The 23,683-nt window shown below is 51.1% G+C and overlaps 1 protein-coding gene across 1 annotated transcript in view; it reads left to right on the plus strand.

The window, feature by feature from the left end:
• Positions 1 to 23,683, plus strand: part of gapvd1 (GTPase activating protein and VPS9 domains 1) — a 31,546-nt gene that overhangs the window by 7,626 nt on the left and 237 nt on the right. Inside the window, 26 exon segments of the mRNA XM_030358143.1 lie at positions 96 to 668; positions 762 to 845; positions 927 to 1,061; positions 1,549 to 1,741; positions 3,649 to 3,672; positions 5,372 to 5,529; positions 5,942 to 6,071; positions 7,507 to 7,632; positions 7,752 to 7,925; positions 10,908 to 11,045; positions 12,584 to 12,718; positions 13,523 to 13,642; positions 13,894 to 13,968; positions 14,705 to 15,045; positions 15,483 to 15,570; positions 16,972 to 17,004; positions 18,352 to 18,423; positions 18,535 to 18,627; positions 19,491 to 19,617; positions 19,778 to 19,890; positions 20,678 to 20,837; positions 21,089 to 21,276; positions 21,593 to 21,806; positions 22,168 to 22,240; positions 23,053 to 23,118; positions 23,120 to 23,251. Coding sequence (XP_030214003.1) covers positions 96 to 668; positions 762 to 845; positions 927 to 1,061; positions 1,549 to 1,741; positions 3,649 to 3,672; positions 5,372 to 5,529; positions 5,942 to 6,071; positions 7,507 to 7,632; positions 7,752 to 7,925; positions 10,908 to 11,045; positions 12,584 to 12,718; positions 13,523 to 13,642; positions 13,894 to 13,968; positions 14,705 to 15,045; positions 15,483 to 15,570; positions 16,972 to 17,004; positions 18,352 to 18,423; positions 18,535 to 18,627; positions 19,491 to 19,617; positions 19,778 to 19,890; positions 20,678 to 20,837; positions 21,089 to 21,276; positions 21,593 to 21,806; positions 22,168 to 22,240; positions 23,053 to 23,118; positions 23,120 to 23,251 — 3,765 coding nt within the window.

A 23,683-nucleotide genomic window follows, 5' to 3' on the forward strand; every position in this document is an offset into this window, starting at 1 on the left:
GCTCTAATCAAAAGCACCCTTCAGTATATGCCGTCTCCCCACACTCAGTCGGGCGGTGCGTGACAGTGTCTCTCTTCCTCTCCGCGTCCCCCAAGGTGCTGCGCTACCTGGTGGAGTTCGAGCTGAAGGAGAGCGACAACCCGCGGCGGCTGCTGCGGCGCGGCAACTGTGCCTTCAGCGTGCTCTTTAAGCTCTTCTCCGAGGGCCTGTTCTCCGCCAAGCTCTTCCTCACCGCCACGCTCCACGAGCCCATCATGCAGCTGCTGGTGGAGGACGAGGACCACCTGGAGACGGACCCGGCCAAGGTGACGGAGCGCCTCACGCCCGCCCAGCAGGAGCGCTTCGGGGAGAAGGGCTCGGAGGGCTACCGGCAGCGGGTGCAGGCGGCGGTGGACGCCAACGAGGCCAAGCTGGTGGCGCTGGTCAACAAGTTCATCGGCTATCTGAAGCAGAACACCTACTGCTTCCCGCACAGCCTGCGCTGGATCGTGTCACAGATGTACAAGACGCTGTCGTGCGTGGAGCGGCTGGAGGTGGGCGAGGTGCGCACCATGTGCACGGACCTGCTGCTCACCTGCTTCATCTGCCCGGCCATTGTCAACCCCGAGCAGTACGGCATCATCTCGGACGCGCCCATCAACGAAGTGGCCCGCTTCAACCTCATGCAGGTGAGGGTCGTGGCTTGGAGGGTCCTTGTGGCGTTGCAGTACGATGGAACAATGTAGAACCCTGTTGTTTATGTGATCTTTATCGTTCTACAGGTAGGACAACTTTTGCAACAACTGGCGATGGCCGACGATGATGGAGACCCCAGGAGAAAGAGCAGCTTGTCCAAATTTGACAAGGTAAGAGCTTCACTGCCGACACTTGCGTGTGCGTGTGTGTGTGTGTGTTATTATAAAACCCTTCTATGTTTGTCTCAGCAGAGTTGCGTAGCTGCCTTCCTGGATGTGGTGATTGGTGGGAGAGCAGCGGAGACCCCGCCCATGTCCTCGATGAACCTATTAGAGGGCCTGAGCAGGACGGTGTTCTACATGACTCACGGTCAGCTGCTGACCATGGTGAGCTGCGGATCCCACCTCTCACTAGTGATGAGCCAAGGACCAATAAGTGCCAATGATTGTTCGTACTAAACATTGGTATGAGTAGCTGTGCAATGGCAGGTTTACTGTAAACCGTAGTGTATTTTGGAACGGTGACGGTTTAGATGCTAGTGCTGACAAGCTCCAAACCCAACCGTCAGGTTTTCTCAGGATGATCAAATCATTTTATTTGATAAGGACGCGTCATGCGGTCATGTCGAAACATTCTGCATTACACATTGCCTAACATTCACCCATTCGTGCACACATTCACATACCTACCCGGTGTCAACCATGCAAGGCGACAGCCAGCTCGTAGGGAGCAGTTAGGGTTAGGTGTCTTTCTCAGGATCACCTCGGCACTCAGTGCGGGGCTCGCACTTGCACCCTTCCGGTTTCCAGGCAGCCCCAGTACCTCCTGCCCGATGGGTTGAACTCACGGTGGGTTCTGTCCCCGGCCTCGCAGGTGGACTTTGTGCGCAGCGTGACCGCGGGCGACCAGCTGAGGGAGGAGGATCACGCCCTCCTGGAGACGCTGGTGGCCACCGTGCCCCTGTCCCGCACCGTGAAGAGCAACAGCCTGGAGATCACACCCTCCAACACGCCCCAGCTGTCCCCGGCCACCACCCCCGCCAACAAGAAGAACCGCCTCCCCATAGGTACGGTGTTGTGGCGCTGTCCTGCGAAGGGGGAACTGGGCAGCCCGTGACTCGGAGCACAGTTCCCATCTCTGAGTTCCGGTGCGGTTGAAAATGAAAAGCTAGGTTTGGTCGCAGGAGGGGAGGATGTAGAGTAAATGTTTATGTTCCATCAAAACTGATACTGAAACCATGCGTTTGTGATTCTTGTAATTGTATCTAATCGCAGGAAATCTCTTTATAATCTATCGAATAATATTATAACTCCCTCGTAGCACGAGTGTTTTTCTTTCTATGGGTTTATTGAAGGCGTCTCCAAATTCACAGTGAAAACTAAACACAGCATTGACAAGAAAATATAGAAACCATGTTGGCATAAAACATTAGCATGAACAGCATGCGGATTAACAAAAATAAATTGCCATACCTCGTTGGCTGCATGCTACAAAAGAGGGAATATTCTTGGAGTTCTCCTCATAACACAAGCATCACTCAAATCACGTCGTTAACTTGCACATGCCTTTCACCGCAGCAAACACGATGTCCCTGCTTGCTTTCTGCTCCAGAGCCATAGTCATGTGAGAGCAGCCCAACGAAGCTGGAACTCAACTTCAGAATAACAGCACTGCGACCCTCATTAAGTCAAATAATATACCAGAACAAACTTGCATGACCTCCCAACTATTACATTGTCAGAAAAAGGCAAAATACGGTGTATAATACCAAGCATGTCTTACACAAAATGTAGTGCTCGACAGCATAAAACACAAACTGCCCTGCTGTGTTTACCTAACACAGAGCTACATGTTTGAGCTCAGGTTTGAGCCGTTGGCAGTTGGACAGTCGTTGAACATTTCTCTCGGTACTCTGAAGCTGTATCTTCACACTTTCTCCTGATGGCAGCAGTACTATTCACCAGACCTGATGCTTCCTGGCCTCAATCTGCCCCTCTGAATCATTTGTGTAACAGATTCCTGGCATTGGTGTTGAAAGGGCTACTCATACCATATTTTAAGTATTAAGTATTAAGTAGCATTAAAAACCAGAAGTGGTACCTAGATGCAATGCATTTCCTCTAATGAGAGATTTGGTAAACAAGCGGCCACTGATGGCGAGCGAACGCCACTTGTTTCGTAGGAAGTTAATGAGCTCCCGCTCAGCTTGTTATGCAGACAATTAGCACGGCCCGGACCAGAGCTCAATTACAGAAATGACAACCAATTAAATTGCCAAATATAAATGAACTAATTTTAATTGGAATAGATGGAAAGATGCATAGGCTTCATTAACATCAGCTAGACTAATGATACCGTAAGCAACCGCCGTCCCCCTGTCCCCCTCCGTCCCCCTCCTCGATTAGCGGAGCAACACCTCTCCAGTCAAAGAGAACCGAGAGGTGTTCTTACCTGGAGCATGACTTGTGTGGCTGCAGTGCAGCGTTGCATGTGGGTTATCGTGTGCTCCCTCTCTTTAACCTTCAACCCGCCCTTCTTTTCTGCCTGTGCTGCCAATGACCAGGACAACACTTTGCCGCCGCTATCATTTCCTGGGATCCCAGCACCGCCGCACTCGCTGCCCACATTCCATTAGTCAGCCCTTTTGGTGCGTAGCCTCCCCCCGCAGCACCTAGGGCTGGGGAGGTCTAAACTCTTGTCTGTGTGTTTATCAACAATAACCCTAACCCCATGGCTAACTCCACCCTAACCCCACCCTAACCCCATGCCCTGTGCTGCAGTGACCCCACATCGCCACATGTAGCTTGGCAGCCCCGTCACCGCGCCACACTTGCTGTAGCCGCGATGCTCCTCCCGCCGCAGCAACTTCCCATTAGAGGTTAAATGTCACTTGAGTTTTAGTATTTTGTTTTTTGCAGGGGGCTTATTGCTTTTTTCTGTCTCTCTTTTCCGTTCTGCTTCCTCCTCACCCAGCGGGCTGTGGCTATTCATTCCCAGGTACAAGGAGAGAATGTGTAGGTTCATCTTTCATTTAGCTCTCGTGCCCAGTGTAGTTGACGAATAGGATGTGGTAGTGGTTCTGTGATTGCGTGGAGTGCTGCTTAGATGGCGTGATTAGCTTACGAAAGCACTTGAAAGCCACAAGCTGACTGTGTTTTCTTGAGAGGCTTGTGGTAATGTGAACTTAAAGCTGCAGTCCAAAACCAGTATTTTTTCAAAATCTTTACTTAAAAGGGAACCCAAAGTCTTTTCACTTGAATTAATGGTAATGGTGATATGTCTTGTATGATCTTCAACAAAGTAGTCTATGCCATTTTGTCACCGTTGCGAAAACAGGTCAAACCGTATGTTGTCGCCGGCCTCTGCCAACCAGACCTGGTTGCGTTTTTTCGATGATGTCAAAATGCCTTTTCTGAAACGGTCTAATCAAATCAAAAAGCACAGACGGAGTGGTAATAAATTGTGAATGGTATGTTTGTTTGGTTGTTCATATCTTAGTGGTTGGTACAAGATGATCCCAACAGACTCTCTTCATTGCAAATCAGGTCATACCGTGGTCATAGAAGTTAGCTCCTCTTTTAGCCATGCCATGTATTTATAACTTTGGAGAGATGGAGAGGCTGGAGAGGGTGACAGGCTGTTTTGCTAATTCTGGGACGTAGTGAGTGGTTTGTGCGATAGAAGTCTATATTAAACCTGCCCTTGAAGAATACTCTGTTGCTATAAAAGCTGTTTGAGGCCGAGTGGCGCAGACACATCCAAACGGGCCCGTATTTATAAAGCACACAGAGCATCAGGCACAGCTGCGTCACAAATAATTGGCCTGAACTGCCTCTGAGCTGTCACTCTAATGGCATAGACGTCTTGTGTGGTGCATCGTCCTTCGCTGTGCTCCGCTTGCACTCCTGACCCCTTCAGATGGCTTGCAGCAGGTCACTCGCTGTGACAATAATTACAGTCGTTTGGCTGTTAGGAATTGATTTGTGTCCACCCTGCATCGTAAAGCAAGATGCATTTTTGGCCTTTTATGTGTAATTTCCAGCATTGAATAGTCCGGCGGTGGTTGTTTGATAAGATCAGAGTTGTATTTTATATTTGTGTTTTACATAGCATGTTAATTCATTCATATAATTCAGTAGAGATGACATTGTTGGGGTCTTCCCTCCTCTAATGAGGCTCTGTCCAAAAGGTTATGTTGATTCTAATGCGGGAGAGAAAGTCTGCAGGGTTTCATGATCATGAACCAGTATAGCCAGTAAAAAGGGTGTCATTCTTTGTTGTGACAGCTGATCCCTGTGCTGCCAGATCTGTTTATATTAACAGAGATCTGGGCCATGTCAGGGAAAGTCATATTGTCCTGTTTTAATTGCAAACAATGGGCTTTGGGTTCAGTGTTATTGAGTTGATAGCCGTGTATATATTTATAGATGAAAAGGCCATGTCCGGGAATGTTCGTGTGTTATCAGAGATCAGTCTTGGTGCTTCGGATTCTAACTTTCATTCAGAGATGTCCATCTTGCCTCTACGGTGTTCTTTGACATTACCATGCAAACGTTCAGGCCTATGTCCTGTCCAGGTGATTCTGCTGTTCACATTCCAGCTGTTGTCTTAAGTGTCTGCGTCAAACCATCTCCGTTGACCGCTCTGAGCTCCAGTACCCTCAAAGTAAACCTTTCTCCCCGGTGCCTGTCCCCAGCCACGGCCCGGAGCCGCAGTCGTACCAACATCGCCCAGGAGGGGGAGACAGAGGCCAGCTCCCAGGAGTCGGTACAGGAAGTGATGCCAGAGGAGGTGTTGGTGATCTCACTGAGCACGGGGCCCCAGACGGTCCCCGGGATGATGTCAGAGAATGAGGTAATGGGATATGAATCAAAGCACTCTAGCTCCTAGCAGGACGAGTTTAACGTGTCAAAGTACCATAAAGACTGCTTTTATTCAGTCAAGGGTAGAATGAGACCGTACGTTTATAGAGCTTTGATTTTATGGGGCCTTGCGGTTGCTTTGATGACAATCGAATAAAGAACTAACTGGACTATAACTGTGACCTTCTTGCATTAAACTGTACATACTCATATTTTTATTGGAAAGTTGATCCCTGTTCTCTCTTTCTCGCTCTGCTTCTCTGTTGCGCTTGCTGTCTTTCTGCTCCTTTTTTCGATCTGCTTTTTTTTTTCTTCTCTCTTTTCACTTTCCTTCTCTCGTTTATTTTCTGTCCTCTTTTTTTCTCTCTCACTCTCTCTCTCTCTCCCCCCCTCTCTCTCTCCAGGTGCTGAACCTGCAGATGACAGACGGGCCCCAGGGCGACGCCCAGGCCGACGACACCAAGCAGCACGGCAAGCCGGATAAGACGCTGCGCTTCTCCCTCTGCAGCGACAACCTGGAGGGCACCTCCGAAGGTGGGCCGATCTCCCGCTCCTATCGGGGAGGCCATTACATCTACATTCAGGGCGCTGAGCAGATGGTTTTTTCCAAAGGCACTTGGCATTTGTCCGAGGAAAGAGAAACAATATATCGCTGCCGGTACAGTTAGGATGTTCATAGAACCAAGTGCCAAACACTAAAAATGCAGATTAACCCATTCCCTGTATACAACAAAGATAGCTAGGATAGGATGCTACACAAAGTACTATTTTGACTTTACTTTAATGGTCCCATGGCAACAATCCCTTTCTTCTCCATGTCTTGGTTCATTTACTTCAGGGAGTTAAAGCCAAAGTACCTTTCCCCCAAATCCTTCTCAAACATGGCTGAGATAACCCCCACCACGAGTCTCGTTGTGGAAATACCAGAGACGAGAGTCTGAAGTGTTATGTGCCATAACACCAACAGCAGAACGGTTATCCAAATAAAGAAGTGTAGGCCTACAACACTTGTGTTACAGTCCTGGAGCTCTATATCTAAATACTATCATGTAGCCTAATCCATATCATATAATACATATTATCACGGCCAAAAGCTGTGTGCACCTCCAGACGTTATTATTATGAATCACAAACGACTGCGTCGGGTTCTCTGACGTCTCTGGTTCGTCCACTTCCTAATCAATCTGAAGTAGACTGAACCGCGTGCTGCCGGCTGCGTTGGTGCTTCGTGGCAGTGGTGCCTCGTGGCGGCGGGCAGCGGGGCAGAGATAACCCCAACAGTCTGGTTGTGGAAATACTGTGGAAATACCAGAAACGTCAAAGAACCGACATGATATGCGCAACAACACCAACAGCAGACCAGTTATCCAAATGACAACGCTTGCGTTACAGTGTGTGTCCACACACACACACACACACACACACACACACACACACACACACACACACACACACACACACACACACACACACACACACACACACACACACACACACACACACACACACACACACACACACACAAATATGTGGCGCTCGCAAGGTTGTAGCTCATTGCCTCATTGGCGGGCCAAATTCTCTGGGCGTGCAAGGCAGAGAAAGGGGAGCTAGCTGGCCCCTTATTACGACATATGGGGCCACATTCCAAATCTGCGCGCTTGAGCTTCCATTTTCTTTAAAGGCAGGCAGGATACCTGGTGCTCGTTTTACACCGAACGCAAGTTTTAGCCACTGGGGGAACATAGGCAGGCTAGGGGAACTCATATTAATGTTAGAAAACCTCATCAAGTGAGATTATCATGCCATGGGACCTTTAACCTCAAGGACATACAACATACTAAAAGTGCGTACATTAAGTGCCAGGAAGTACAAGATCCATCAATGTCGTCGCGTTTCGGCGGCGGGGGCATATGACGGGTTAGGTCGGCGTCGGCTGTGGCGGGGGGGCTGATCTGTGTTCTGACCGCAGGTCCGTCCAACCGCTCCAACTCAGTGTCGTCCCTGGACCTGGAGGGGGAGTCGGTGTCAGAGCTGGGCGCCGGGCCGTCGGGCAGCAACGGGGTGGAGGCCCTGCAGCTGCTGGAGCATGAACAGGGTGTGTTTGTGGGCTTGACTGTCTGGGGAATAAGATGTTTTTTTCATACACACGACTTTTCCACTTAAAAAAAAGCATCATTAATAATGTTTTTTTTTGCGGGCCCGCGTCTCCCGTAGCAACGACTCAGGACAACCTGGACGATAAGCTGCGCAAGTTTGAGATCCGAGACATGATGGGTCTGACAGACGACCGAGACATCTCAGAGACAGTCAGCGAGACCTGGAGCACGGACGTGCTGGGCAGCGACTTCGACCCCAACATGGATGAGGACCGCCTGCAGGAGATCGCAGGTGAATACGTGATGATCATTGTTGTCCTGCAGTACATTTCAATTGTGCTGGGTGAAATACTGCCATCTTCTGGTGTGGAGATGTAATGGCATCAGTATTGAAAGCACTCTTCCACTTAGTCTCTCTCTAATTGATACTGTCACCAATGCTTTTGAATTCAACAATGGGCAAATGCAATGAACACAAATCCATTAGCCCCCTCCACTTCTTTAAATGTTGCTCTGCACTCAGAATTCAGAATCATCACAGTGCCTTAACGCAGCCGTTTTAGACAGTGGATTCTAGCTGCGTCTCAGTTTCTAAATCTGAGTATGATGTGTAATCACATAACCGAAACTAGGGCCCGACCGATATTGATTTTTGAGCGCCGATGCCGATTATTTTCAGAGAAAAATTACGATTATGATTTAATCGGCCGATTAAAAACAAAACAAAAAAAAGCATATAAAACATAGTTTTTGATACCTTAAATATACTTTAAACACATTTGACGAATATGTGAATTGAATGCAGAACCTTTGAGTGTTTTATAATACATTTACAGTAAAAAATTAGTGAAATGTAAAATAAATAACTAACTCCCAATGTGCTGCGCTCGTGAGCAGTGACTAACACGTGCGTGCTGTACATTGGTGAGGTGAGCGCGCAGCTGCCTGAGCGAGCGTGCTTTCATGTTGTACGGTAAAATTCAATCTCCTCTTTTTTACTCCAGCTAAAGTTGTTAGTTAGCAAGGCGAGTAGGAGCGCAATCTGCAGGATACTAAGCGCAATAACATTTCTAAAAAAAAAAAAAAAAAAAATCGGTTGTAATCAGCGTCTTTTTGGCAGATGTTGATTATTTTCAAAAAGGCTATACTCGGCTGATTAAATCGGCAGGACGATGAATCGGTCGGGCCCTAACAGAAACCTACAAGCTTACTTCTTTTGGTGAATGAAGAGATGTAGTTATGGGAGCTGCTAAACAGCCAATTTGAACAGAATGGATGTCCATTGCTCGCCAAATTGGCCACTTTCGGAATGCCCTTACCCGGCGAGAGGTGATGAGTTGTCGTGGCAAACCGGCACAATCCTTTAAATATAAGACGTATCAATCTATAGGTTATGTCAGATGATAATGAAATGAAAGATGAGTAATTCATTGTGATGGCGTCTGCAAGAAAGCTCTCAACAAATGTAAGTTGTTGGTTCTATATTCGCTTTAAGTGCTTTCCAAAGGCAGAGCCTTGCAATTCTAACATCTAACATCTGCAGCATCTCTGGAGCAGTGTTTCCAAAAGTGTTTTCCTCATGCCAACCAGTTTAAAAATGGTGAAGCTTAAAAAGGTTAGACAGACTCACTAGCTTTGTATCATCGTCATCAAAATGTCTGTTTGGTTGAAATCTCCAGATTCTTCTTGTAGCTCTGAAGATGGGCCACCCTCCCCCTCCTCTCCTGCCTGCTCCCTCTCACTCCCTCTCACTCCTTCTCTCCCTTTCCTCTGACATTCACTCAGTCCCTGCAGTCTTATTGACCTTGGTTACTTCTCATTTGCATCCACCATTTTTCATTCTTCGGAATATGGCGTTGGGGGACTTTTCCATCATTAAGTGAATTTACAGCGATTTCCTTATGTGTTTTCTCCAAGGGATTGGGTTATGAGATGCACATTAAATATCCATTAATACCTCATTATCCCACTGATAAGATTACCATGATAATGAGGCAGAAATTCTAATTGTTTCACTTCTCGTCGTGCCACTCATTTAATCATCCACCTGAAAGACGGCCGCTCGCCGCTCTACCTGGGAGGACTGTAAACAGGGACAGCAGGGTAGAGCCCCCCCCCCCCCAACCCCCCGCAGCCACCGGCCCCTCCCCTGCACACACGTGCTCACGGTCTTGGCTGAGCACTGGCGGGCGTGTGTGCTCGTGTGCTCGCTCACCGTGTGTGTGCGCGTGGTTGTGTTTGTGTGTCTGTTTGTTTGTGTGTGTGTGCGTGTGTGGAGCCGGTCTGTGGGGCCACGGGGAGGCTGGCCATGAGGTTCATCCACCGCTGGTCCGCCCTTCCTCGGCCCCCCACCCCGCTGCTCTTCCTTCACATCTGCTCACTTCCACGCGGGCACGCGCACACCTTCCCCAGAATGCACCACGCTCTTCCGCCTTGTTAACCCGAATGGAGATGGAGGTACAGCGCTATGAGGACTTTGAGCGAAGGGGGTTTGGGGGGTGGGGGGTAGGGTGTAATTTGGTTGTGACTAATGCCTGCCATAATCAACAGCTCAAAGTCAGGGCCCTGGAGGCTAGGCACAGGGTGAGATATTGCCATTAACCCGTGATCTCTGGCACAGTGGTTGATACGCGCCTGTGGGTCCCAGCATGCATTGCGCTCGTGACCTCAAGGGGTGTGTGTGTGTGTGTGTGTGTGTGTGTGTGTGTGTGTGTGTGTGTGTGTGTGTGTGTGTGTGTGTGTGTGTGTGTGTGTGTGTGTGTGTGTGTGTGTGTGTGTGTGTATACACTCTCACTCATCAAGCAGTAAATACTAGGCTGCCTGTCTGAAGGCTAATAACCGTCAATGTTATAGAAGTCGCCGAACTGAACATGGAGTCGTTTGACTAATGCATGCATAGTTTCCGTACACGGAATAAATGATCATCCATATTGTGGTGGAACGTTGTTCATGTCCTTGCATAAAATATCTTCCTGTGGAAGTGGGCATTGTTTTTGTCAGCAATGTCATTGACGTCTTGAGTTGACGTTGGAGCAATTCCTGTGCGGTATTCAAATGGCGCCTCGTTACCACACGGCTAAATATGAACATGAATATCAAGAAGGCCACCGGGTCTGGAATCCAACTGACGGCTGGTTTTAAGGCATGACTCTGAAGGGCCGCAATGCATGATGGGCCGTCTCCCCCAAAGCCGTTTCCATCGCCACTCCACCGCCCCCCTGTACTCGTTCTACGAGGGCAGAAGGCTCATGTTTGTGTTTGATGTGTTGATCAGGGGCGGCTGTGGAGAACATGCTGGGCAGCCTGCTGTGCCTGCCAGGGTCCGGTTCGGTGCTGCTGGACCCCTACGGCTCCACCATCTCTGAGACCACCAGCGAGCCCTGGAGCGTGGAGGTCCTACCCAGCGACTCAGGTGGGTTCACTTCCTCTCCTCGTCGTCCTCGTACGAAGCGCGGCCCGTCCTGATTTGTGTATCATTTGGGCAGCGTCACCACGGCGACAGCCTCCTCCAGGGAGGGGCCGGACGCGCCAGGTGTGGCGGCACCAAGCTTGCGTTTTCGTCTGTCAACACGTTTGTGATTGCTTGCTGGTTTTTCTCGGGGTAAATCTGAGCGTGGCAGTCAAGCGGCGTCCCGGGGCGTCCCAGGAGGGTGGCCTCCAGGTGCGACGGCACCTGTGGCGAGGCGGTGGGGGGGCGGGGGGGGGGGGGGGGGGGGGGGGGGGGGGGGGGGGGGAACGCACGGGGGTGGCAGCTGTCCTCAAGTCGGTTTCCATGCAGCCCAACCTTTTATCTGTCTAGACGTGCCAAAGTAGCGATGCTTAACTCCACCTTTTCCTCCATCATTCTTTATGGCGGCACAGAAAGCAAAACCTGTTGGGGCTCCTCGCGCCAAACCCGTTATGGTTATGTCACCGAGCAAGCGGAGGGTTATGGCGCACAATCCAATGAATTATGCAGGCACGCGACTGTGTCTGTTTAGCTAAATTAACACACTTAAATCCTAAGCTTTTATTAATGCGAGATTACGCGCACAACCGTATCCCCCTATCCCCTCCCTCCCTTTTCTCCCTTTTTTTTTTTTTTTAAACCCAATGTTTCGTAAAAATCAGTCGAGTGCTTTATGAAGAGCGCTAAGTGTTTCTTGGAAAAGCAGGGGCCGGGTGCTAATTGAAGCAGTACACCATTTCAATATGTGTGGCGGCAGGAATGACATGCATGAGTGTCTTGATTGCGTTTTGTTCCATTTGCTGCCCCTGTTCTGCGCCGTAATGGCGCTATCCGAGGCTGGCCCGGAGTGGAGCACTTGTTTCATGGCCAGGCAGCAGAAAACTGCACTCTGAAGAGCACTTCGCCGCCGCATTATTACTAACGAGCATGCAAATGAGCGCTGCTGTTAGGTGGCCCGCCGCCGGGTTCGATCCAAAGCGCTCCGCTGGGCGGCCCGTGGATCTGGTGCACTGGCTTTTTTATGGTGGAGCGTAGCGGCTGGAAGACGTCATGGGATGTTTTGTTTGACTGTAGACATATGCACCTTTTCTCCTTCAGCTTTTTCCCCTTGTAATCATGATTGCACTTTACCTCTTAGAGGGCATCGCGCTACGCAAAGGTCCGCCATTTGTAACAAAACACGGGAAAAATAACATAAGTGAGGGTTAGGCATGGTTTATTAACATGATTTAAAAACCCTGGCTCTGTGTCTTCATGGTTTAAAAGCCCTGGTTCTGTTTGTGTCTTCATGGTTTGATAACCCTGGTTCTGTGTGTGTCTTCATGGTTTGATAACCCTGGTTCTGTGTGTGTCTTCATGGTTTGATCACCCTTGTTCTCCATATGTCTTCATGGTTTGATATCCCTTGTTTTGTGTGTGTCTTCATGGTTTGATAACCCTGGTTCTGTGTGTGTCTTCATGGTTTGATAACCCCGGTTCTCCGTGTGTCGCCTTCCCTCCAGAAGCAGCTGACCTGAAGCAGGAGGAGCGGCTGCAGGAGCTGGAGAGCTGCTCGGGGGTGGGCAGCACGTCCGATGACACGGAGGTCAGAGAGGTCAGCTCCAGGCCCAGCACCCCAGGCCTCAGCGTGGTCTCAGGTAGCCCTCCATGCCTCTCTTTACCGCCCCTCCCCCACTGTGTCTCACTTTCTCTTTGTCTCTCTCTTTATCCCACCCTTCTTTTTAGTTTCTCTACATCTCTGCCCTTCTCGTTCCCCTTTTCACCTTTTTATCCAATTCCAGAAGTCATTTTCTTCATTTACTAGACGAGCCTAAACTGCATTGCAAGGTAGTTTCGTCCTACCTGGTCAATGTTGCAATGACTCAAAAGACTGGCCCTCCGCCGGACGCCGTGTCTCCGGGCGGAACAGGGGGCTGGGCGCGCTTGTTAACCAGAGCAGTGGGTCTCTGTAAACGCTTGGCTAGGACACGCCGGGGTGGGGTGGGGTGGGGGGGGGGGGGGGGTTAATGCCGGGCGTCATTGCCGCGGGGGGCTGAGGTGGACGTGCTACCTTCTGTGATGTGCATGAGGTAGTTTCCCCGATCAGGAGGCCCGTGGCTCTGCTGACGGGGGGGAGCGGTCCCCGGGGAGCAGGCCGATGGATGGCGCCTGGTCCTCTATTACTCTTATCGGGTGACTTTCCCCCTGCCCAGGGGAGCTTACGCTGCCAATTCAGCGCTCCCAGTGGGCTCCCATCTGAGGGATATGGGCCATTCTGCACGCCCCTGACGTTCCGCTCTGTCTGGCGCTCCGCCGCGTACTTCTCCGCCAAAGGAGTTCACAGCCCGGAGAACGGCTTTCACAGAGTATGCCTGACTCGTGTTTCCGTCTGAATCATGACTTATTCTGTGTGTATTGTCTGTGTGCTGTGTTTGGCTGTCTGGACGGTGGTCGCGTGGCAGGCATCAGCGCCACCTCAGAAGACATTCCCAACAAGATCGAGGACCTGCGGTCCGAGTGCAGTTCGGACTTCGGGGGGAAGGACTCTGTGACCAGTCCGGATGGGGAGGAGGCGGGCCATGGTAGGAGACACATCCAGTGGTTGGCTAAGCCGCCACTCTTGTTTGAGCTGCTCAAAATGGCAGCTCTCACCGTCGCTCTCTGCTGCTGATGGATCTGCCACCAGCTCCTCACTGCAGTTGATTTGCTAAATGCAGCTCATGTTGGACGTTTTTTTTTAAATTTAGTTTAATAGTCGTTTCTGGTTTGATGGCTTACATCTATTTAGGAGTGAGGTTAATTGACTAAATGCTTCTAATCCCGTTGTTTGCAGGGGCACACCAACTGACCTCTCCACCCTCGCAGACGGACTCTCTGCTGGCCATGTTCGACCCTCTGTCCTGTGACGGTAAGTTCTCCATGTCATGGAACTGGAGAAGTGACACATGGCAGCCACTAACACACTTAAATGCCCCAAACTGGGACTCTTTGTCCTGTTGATGGGGTAATGGTACCGTACTAAAGTACGCCACTTCATCCTTCCCATTTCTATTGTTGTGCTTCCGCTTCTGGTCACTCCTCATCTCAGCTGTGTGTCACTACAGCGCTGGGGCGGGGGGGGGGGGGGGGGGGGGGGGGGGGGAGGAGGGGCTTGGTGAGAGAGTGGGGGTGCTGGGGAGGGGGAGTGTGTGTGTGTGTGTGTTTGAGGTGCAAGGTGAAGCGATGACAGTTTGAGAGACCTCTCCCCGGGCCCTTTTGGCTCGGCCCCTCGCCCCACTGAGCCAGCGGCACGAGGACGCCATTGGAGTCTCTTCAGCAGAGAGCTTCTACCCTTGGAACAGGTGGCCGCGCTGCACAGAGGGCTCGTCTCCCACTAACAAAAACCTCGCTCTCCCTCTCATTTATCTGCTACTACTAATACCACTACTAGGTTTCATTTTCATGTAACTTTTTAAATATTTGAATGTTATTGAAAAAAATCCATAGTTCAACCGGTCAACAATTCAATTGCCCATTTCATTGTGGTTCGCGGCCCCTTTTTAAAACAAAAAATTCCCATTGGTTTGCGTACCTTTTTCAACCCCTCCAGCCAATCACTGTACACACTGTACACCGGTGCTTAACGCCGGCCCCCCTCCCCACAGGCTCCTCCACTGGCACCATCGTGAGGCCCAAGGTGCACTACGCCCGGCCCGCCCACCCTCCCCCGGACCCCCCCATCCCCGAGGCCTACGCACTGGGCCAGGAGCCCCGCCACAGCATGTTCACGCCCCACGGCCTGGTCCAGGCGGAGCTGGAGCACTGCAAGCAGCGCCACTCATGCCCCGACCGGCTGGTGCGCAGCCGCAGCTCCGACATTATGTGTCCCGGCCGCCGGCCCACCAGCGACCCGGGGCTGAACCGACGGACCATGGTGGAGGAGAGGGACCAGGGCTACTCCCTGGGGCCCACCTCCTCGCCCAGCAAGGACTCCCTGAAAGGAGAGGTAACGGGACAGGCGATGCACCGAGGAGGGTCAGTGGGCCTCTGTAGATCTTGGCTCAGGAGGCGGAGCGGGTTGACTAGTTCCATCCCAGTCTCCTCCTAGCTGATTGACGAGGTGTCCCTGAGCAAAACATCTAACCCTAACTGCTCCCGACGAGCCGGCTGTCACCTCACATGGTCGACTCCGCTGTCGGTGTGTTAATGTGTATGAACTCGCTTTGGATAAAGCGTCAGCTAAATGCCCTAAATGTAAATGTAGATACGGATGATGGACGATTTGTTGATAACCATCAGGGATTCTGCATAAGGTACAAATTGTCTCAATATGAATATCATGACATCTAATGTTAAGGTGATCTGATTGCAATGCGTACAATGGTTTGTTTGACAAGCCTTAAAGCGGTCGGTTAAAAGTGATTTTGTTTTCCCCTCCCCAAGGTTGAGGACAGGAAAGACAGCGACGATGAGAAATCGGACCGCAACCGGCCGTGGTGGAAGAAGCGCTTTGTCTCAGCCATTCCAAAAGGTACTGCCCTCTGTTTTCTGGCTCATTTTTTAACATGTCTTTCTCTGCCAGAGTGGGTTCAATCGATTTGTATCATGGAACTGTCAGTCGACACCGTTAACTTCTGCTACCTTACACAAAATAGAAAAGCTCTCTTGACCGCAGCCGTGACGGAAAATATTAGACTTTAGAACAGAGGCGCCAGGACGATTTATAACGCGGTGAAAGAGTGATGTGATCCATGCTCTACTCCACTGACGATGTTACTCTTGGAAAATAATGCCTCTTGTTGTTCCAAAAAGTTCCTCCCAAGACATGTCTTCTACATGCCCTATCTCCATCTCCGTTTCTTCCTTTTGTTTCCTTCTGCCACTCTCTTTTTGTCTCTTTCTCTCCCTCTCTGTCTCTCTCGTTCTCTCTCTCCGTCTCTTTCTCTCTGTGTCTCTCTCTCTGTGTCTCGTTCTCTCTCTCTTTCTCTCTGTCTTTTTCCCTCTGTCTCGATCTCTCTCGTTCTCTCTCTCCATCTCTTTCTCTGTGTCTCTCTCTCTGTCTCGTTCTCTTTCTCTCTCTGTCTCGTTCCCTCTGTCTCGTTCTCTCTCTTTCTCTCTCTGTCTCTCTCTCTGTCTCGTTCTCTCTCTCTTTCTCTCTCTGTCTCGTTCCCTCGGTCTCGTTCTCTCTCTTTCTCTCTCTCTGTCTCGTTCTCTCTCTATTTCTCTCTCTCTCTCGTTCCCTCTGTCTCGTTCTCTCTCGTTCTCTCTGTCTCTCTCGTTCTCTCTGTCTCTCTGTCTCTCTCTCCGTCTCGTTCTCTCTGTGTCTCTCGCTCTGTCTCTTTCTCTCTCTCTTTCTCTCTCCGTCTCGTTCCCTCTGTGTCGGTGTCTCTCTCTTGTTCTCTCTAGTGTTCACTAGCGGTAGATTTATATAGCCCGACTAGCAGCTAATCAGTCATCAGAGGGGCCTGGGCCGGGCTGGTGGACGGCGTGGCTGCAGCCCTCCCAGCAGTGCTGTCAGCCAGCGGCTAATGGTCATTAGATGGACCTCTCTGTCATCAGGCGCTGATAGATGGCACATCTCTCGATGCCGTTCAACTGCAACCGCCGTCTCTCATACATCTGTCGGGGAAATAATGAGCAGCGCGCACACGAGATGACTGCTTATTACTCTTTGAGATAATGACCCTCCGCGAGTAAACATTAAACGGATATGCATAAAAAAACCGAGATGGTGGGTGGCGGGGCTGCAGGCGGAGAAAGAGGCGATCGATGCAAGGCTTTGGTTCCCGCGGGCCGCCTGGCGCCGCCATGTTCCTTTTGTGTATGTGTGTGTTTCCTGCCGCTGTGCGCGTGCCACGTGCGCGTGCCACGCACACATGGCTGCGGCATCAGCGTGTGTACCGGGCCAACCTGTCTGTTGTGTTCCTCACAGTGCTGTATTGGACGGCCGAGAGTGAATCACCAGGTAAACCCGACCCCCCCCCCCCCCCCCCCCCCCCCCCGGCCCCCCCCCCCCCCCCCCCCCCCCCCACACCACCCTCACCTCACCTGTCCCATCGTCGTTGCCCTCCTGCCTCGCCGGCCTTGCGTCTCTAGAGCCGTGCTGCTTTGTCCCGTCAGGCGGCCCCTGTGGGGCCCTAGATCTAGAGCTGTGATGTGGTGCCAGCGGCCCCGTTCCGTCCCGACATCTCCACCCTCGCCGTCATCCGTGCGTTGGCTTGGGGGCGAGCCGACCCCCCCCCCCCCCCCCCCCCCCCCTTCGACCGACCCCATTTTGTTCTTGTCCTTTTTAAAGCTGCATCACCCATTCTGTTGTGTGGGGCTATCGGTGACGATGCTCCCAGAGTCTCAACCTAGGATCCCCTGACCAGACACTCCCACTCTCACCGCGCTCCTCTGAGGAACGTTACTTCTAGTTGGCTTTCACATCCTGCAATAGCCTTTTGTGTTGCTATGAAGCCATGGTCGGAGGACACCAAGCCAGTACATCTACACACTGCTTTATTGTACCTAGAAACAACAGTGTAATACTATTACTACTACAGTAGCTTCTTTACGCATCGGATGCATGCAATTTCACAAAATCTGTATATTAGTTATCATCTTTCTTCGCCTGAGAGCGTCCTCTAGTTGGAGGGATCAGAGGATGCCTGTGCTGTGAGAGTGGATGTGTTCTGTCAGCGTATCCTGCAGCTTCTTCACCAAACCACTCCCACAGAACCCTGACAACCATAGAGCTATAAGAAACAGAGGGAGTGAACACCTGGGCTGGCCAGGAAATGTAGAGTTCTTGGCGGGCGAGTGACAACTGTAGAGTGTGTGCGTTTTCACTAGAAGCAGCATAATCGAACTGCAATCTTTGGGACCCCTCTTTCCGATGACCTGCAGCCATTCTAAGTGAATGGTTAGAGGAGGTTAAAAACAGTCACTCTCTCTCTTACCTTTATTAATCTCTATGGTTAGAACCCGGGTTGGGTCATGTTAGCATCTTGGTGTTACTGGGATGCCCTTAATGACCAGTCAACTTCAACTTATCATAGGCCTGCACTTGGGCCTTGTTGATGCATCGCCAACATTGTGTCGTTTCTAGTCTGCATTTCTTTTTGGATCAACATTAAAGATTAAGAAATTATTTTTACATCTTATTTTGAAGAGCAAATGCCCTCAATCCTGCATCGATAAATATAGACAATAGGTTTACCTAAAGCCCTTTCTTATTTACTATTAATTAAGTGAGGGCCCCCACTAAGAGGGCCAATCATCCTACAACGTCCTCCTCTGTCTCCTCACTACAACCCTCTGCTCTCCACAGCTCCCATCGCCGCCTTCCGGAAAAAGGAAAAGCATGAGAAAGACGACCTGGCTCATGAGCGCTCACAACAAGGTCGGCCATAGTTTGTTCCAGCCAACCAGTTCCAAGGTTTTATCTAAAATCACAGATGCCCAACCCAACTGACTTTAGAATCCACTCACCATGCGAATGTTCCTACTGCAGACGAGCCCCTTCAGAGGCCGAGCACCCAGGCCCAGGCAGCGGAGGACATCCTGGACAAGTACCGCAACATCAAGAGGACCAGCCCCAGCGAAGGTGGGTCGTCGTGGCCTCCCACTACACCGCAGGAGCTTTGGCTCGTAGACATCGGAGGACCGTAAAACAATTGATTGTGAAGCACTCCAGAAAAGTGCTTCCACTGGTAGCAAGGCGTTGGTGGCACCAAAACCATTCTGGTCGTAGCGTTTATTTATGGCTGCACCAGTTATGACCTCCTCTTCCTTACCATCCGTCAAGTCAGTGATCCGGGGAATGAAGTGTGCGATATGTTTGGGATAATGATTGATGGGAAACGATATAATGAACAGCAAAGTGAATAAATAATGAAGAGCTCCTAAATGATGCGTAGGACTAGGAGAACTACGACTAGGCTGTGGATTTGACTTATATATATAAATTATCTATCAATTATATATAATTGGTGCCGCAGATATATATGGCATCAGCGTCTTCACACATCCAACAAAACGAAAGAAGGTCAAAAGAGCGACAAGCAACGTTTGCTTTGCCTAATTAATTTTCCTGTTTCTGTCACGCTAGTCATTTTGCTTATGACTGCACCTGCAGAGCCCTCAAAACAAATTTTGGTTACAGTATTGATCAGGGAATACTGTGGGAACAGCACAATAAGCTTGATCCTTCTACATTACTTGGCAACCTAGTTAAAACAAACACCTCTGCTGGTGGACAATATAAAAAAAATAATATTTTTCATGTCAGATCATCCTCAGTCCCCTCCTATGATTTTAATAAAAAAAATACTGCATTTAGATCACACAACTAAAGTGAAAGGTTGGATGAGGATCATTTGGTTGACGTTGGGGCCGTGTTGTTGTGATTGCCTATAATGAAGTGATCTGTGTGTGTGTGTGTGTGCGCGTGTGTGTGTCTGTTGACAGACCTGTGTGTGGAGGAGAGCGTGCACGGCTCCCCCAGGGATGACGGGCTGCAGAACATGGCTTCAGACGACCTGCTGGACTCTGCCAGCCAGACGGCGCATCAGCAGGATGCCAAGTTCTCCTTCAGGTCAGACATGTGACCGGGCCAGGGTACCGCTCACCGAGTACCGCTGGTGTGGCTCAGACTACCAGGAGTCTCACGCTACACCACCTTGGGCTCTCACTGCATCTGGTACGAAGGATTACGCTGTGGAGCTGATTTTGTTTGTTTCTGTTGATCCTTTCAGTGACGCCAAGAAGAAGCTCCGGATGGTCCTGTGTTCTGCGGACTCTGTGGCCCTGCCCATCATGGCTCCCACCACCACCAGGAACGGACTCCCGGACCACAATGACCCTGAAGGTAGACAGACCCCCGGACCACCCTGTCCCTGTAGGTAGACAGACCCCCGGACCACCCTGTCCCTGTAGGTAGACAGACCCCCGGACCACCCTGTCCCTGTAGGTAGACAGACCCCCAGACCACCCTGTCCCTGAAGGTAGACAGACCCCCGGACCACCCTGTCCCTGTAGGTAGACAGACCCCCGGACCACCCTGTCCCTGTAGGTAGACAGACCCCCAGACTACCCTGTCCCTGAAGGTAGACAGACCCCCGGACCACCCTGTCCCTGAAGGTAGACAGACCCCCGGACTACCCTGTCCCTGTAGGTAGACAGACCCCCTGACTACCCTGTCCCTGTGGGTAGACAGACCCCCTGACTAGCCTGGTCCCGAAGGGAGCCAGTCCTCTAGTCTAGACCACCCTGGTCCTGAAGGGAGCCAGTCCTCTAGTCTAGACCACCGTGGTCCCCCCGGTCCAGGTCTCAGACACACATATTTGCTGACCATATTCAATCTACACTGAGGTAGACTGTGACGTCTAGCTTTCAACATTTGCCAAAAGATGTGTGGCCCCATTGGCTCAATGGGGGTCTCTCCTTCTGGCCTGTACGCCAGGCATTGGCAAGGAAAACAAAGAGAACGACACTCTGAAACGGTGTACGGCGAATTCTCAAGAGGCCGTCTTTAGTCAACAGCCATCAGTCAAACGCCGTGGCGGGTTGATCACATTACAGCGGCTCACATAGTCGCGAGAGCCTTGTCTAATGCTCCCCCCCCCCCCTCTTCCTCTGTCTGCGACGCTCCCCAGACAATGAGATCGTCTGCTTCCTGAAGGTCCAACTGGCAGAGGCCATCAACCTGCAGGATAAGAACCAGATGGCCCAGATCCAGGAGACGACGCGCTGCGTCAGCCGCTTCGACGCTCGCTCCTGCAGGAAGCTGCTGGCTGCCATCGCTGAGGATTACAGGTGAGCGCGGGGGGGTCTGCACAGGGAGGGGGGCGCTCTCTCGCCGTGCAGTAGCAGCAGCAGCAGATCCAGATCCGTGCCGCTGCGCACGCTGAACACACGTCTCCTTCAGCTGGGCGGCGCACATGTTGTCTCTGACAGCCCCCGGGGTCCTGGGATAACCGCGGAGAGCCCCGTACTCTGACGGCACCCTACTATGTCGACGGCTGATGGTTCTATGTGTCTCCCCCCCCCCCCCCCCCCCCCAACAGGAAACGCACGCCGTACATCGCCTACCTGACCAGGTGTCGCCAGGGGCTGCAGACCTCCCAGGCCCACCTGGAGAGGCTCCTCCAGAGGGTACTGAGAGACAAGGAGGTGGCCAACCGCTACTTCACCACGGTGTGCGTGAGGCTGCTGCTGGAGCACATGGAGTCCAGGATGTTGGACTTTATCAAAGGTGATCCCCCTGCACGCAACGCTGGGGAACGTCTCGGAGATCTGTTCGTGTCTTCCCCTTGTTTTTACTGTTGGGCTCGTAGGCGTTTTTAGTGCATGCCATTTTGTGAACACTTTTCTCCCAAGCTGTTTGCTATTGTAAAGTGCTTGTGTTCTTGGTCGGCCCCAGAGGGAATCAAACCTCTAACCCTGGTAGTGTCAGTGCGATGCTCTGCACAATGTAGACACACAGGATTACATCAATCAGAAGTAAGAATCTAACAAACGCATTGTTCAATCATAACGGTGTGTGTGTGTGTGTGTGTCTCCGCCCGCAGCCTTCCAGGGGTGCACGGCGTCCGACGATAAGACGGCCGCGGTGGAGGACTTCCTGCGCTACCTGTACGGCGCCATGGCGCGGGACACCATCTGGCAGTACGCCAGCGAGGACCAGCTGCAGGACGCTCAGATGGCCATTGAGCGCAGCGTCATGAACCGCATCTTCAAGCTGGCCTTTTACCCCAACCAGGACGGGGACATCCTCAGAGACCAGTGAGGACACGCCTAGCTCGGCCCCTGGCTCGGCCCCTGGCTCGGCCCCTGGCTCCCTCTGTCTAGTTTTAGAGCAGTATCGGAATACCTATGGCACCTTAATGTGTCTCCAATTAAAGAGTTCCTATAAACGTCCATATCATTTTTTTTTCAATTTTGATCTGCTCTTTGAAATATACGAGTTGTCATGTTTCATAGAAGATATGTGTAATTACCCTCACCTGTCACTACTTTTGCCCTTTTGTACCTATTCCCTGGAGCCCCCCCCCCCCTCAACTTCCCCCATATATAACCGTTCATTTAGACCACCTGTGTGGCGTTTGGTTGTCCCTGGCTCATTGGTTTGTTTTTCTTCTCCCAGGCTTTTCTATGAACATATCCAGCGGCTCACCCGAGTTGTGACGGCCAATCACAAAGCTCTTCAGATCCCCGAGGTAACGATTGCTCCTCCCCTCAGCGGTTAGATGTACTCGCCCAGGATCTCCGGAGCGGTCTGAAGGGATGTTCCATTAGATCTATTCGTTTGGCAGACACCTTTATCCTCGGTTACTTACAGCCAAGGCTGAGAACAATCAAAGCAGAAAATCAATATTGGAGCGAGTACAGAAATACCAAGTGCACGTCCAAGTTTAAAAAAAAATATCATATGGACAGACTGCAAATCATAGCAAGATGTTAGCTTTCTTTAAGTGCAATAGGTACGTGAGTGGTAGAGTTTTAGGGTCACAGCAGGCCCTGTTTCCACAAAGGAGATATGTCGATTCTATATCCCGTTTTTGGAGTTTGACTATCTTGATTAAAAAAGGCCTCAGTTTACACAAGAGGCACCATGCGCTCTCAACCCTATCCTATCACACCCTATCAACACATAGGGGCAGTTTACCAGAGATCCACCCCTTCTGTGGTGAACCAGTTCACATTGCTCTGGAGAACACCACAAATCATGTTTAATAATAGTCCTGGTCTGGGACTCGGACAATTGCAAGACATGGAGGCACAGCACTAGTTTTGCCGATTAATCAGCATGTGTCGCCTACTTGCTTTCTGTGAGTTAACCAACAAAGACGTGTGAGCGAAGTATGTTACTCGACAAGCCATTTGCAAGACATTCAGACTGAATGTCGCAAGCCCTGTTTGGAAGGAGGAAACTTAAAGAGGGCTGTAAAGGGGGATTCAGAATGCGAGTGTAACCAAAGCCATAGAGCTGGTGCACAGCAGCAAACACTGACCTGCCCTTGGTCCCCAGGTGTACCTGCGAGAGGCGCCCTGGCCCTCTGCACAGGCTGAGATCAGGACCATCAACGCCTACAAGGACCCCGCGGGACAAGGTGCAGTCCATCCTGCGCATGTGCTCCACCATCATGAACCTGCTGAGCCTGGCCAACGAGGACTCGGTCCCCGGGGCCGACGACTTTGTCCCCGTGCTCGTCTTCGTCCTCATAAGGGTGAGTCCAGGGAGACGCACACGCATGGACGCTGACACGCACACGTATGCGCACAAGATACGCATTCACGCATATGCGCACGGATATGCACACACTGACATGTGCACACACACACACGCGTAGAAGCACGCATACACTTGTATGCACGCACACATACGTATATGCACGCACACACGCACGCATACACACGTGATCCCACACACACACACACACACACACACACACACACACACACACACACACACACACACACACACACACACACACACACACACTAGTTCAAACTACTTGGGAGGTGTTGGTGTTTTCTTTCTTTTTGTTTCCAGAAACACTTTTTCGCTCTCCCGTCTGCTCACCTTCGCGGGCCCACTTTACATATTTGCATATTAATGCAGGGAGTCGCCGGGCCCCATTTGCGCGGCTAACGCAGGG

This window comes from Gadus morhua, chromosome 6 (assembly GCF_902167405.1).
Source record: "Gadus morhua chromosome 6, gadMor3.0, whole genome shotgun sequence".
In the NCBI taxonomy this organism is placed as follows: Eukaryota; Metazoa; Chordata; class Actinopteri; order Gadiformes; family Gadidae; genus Gadus; species Gadus morhua.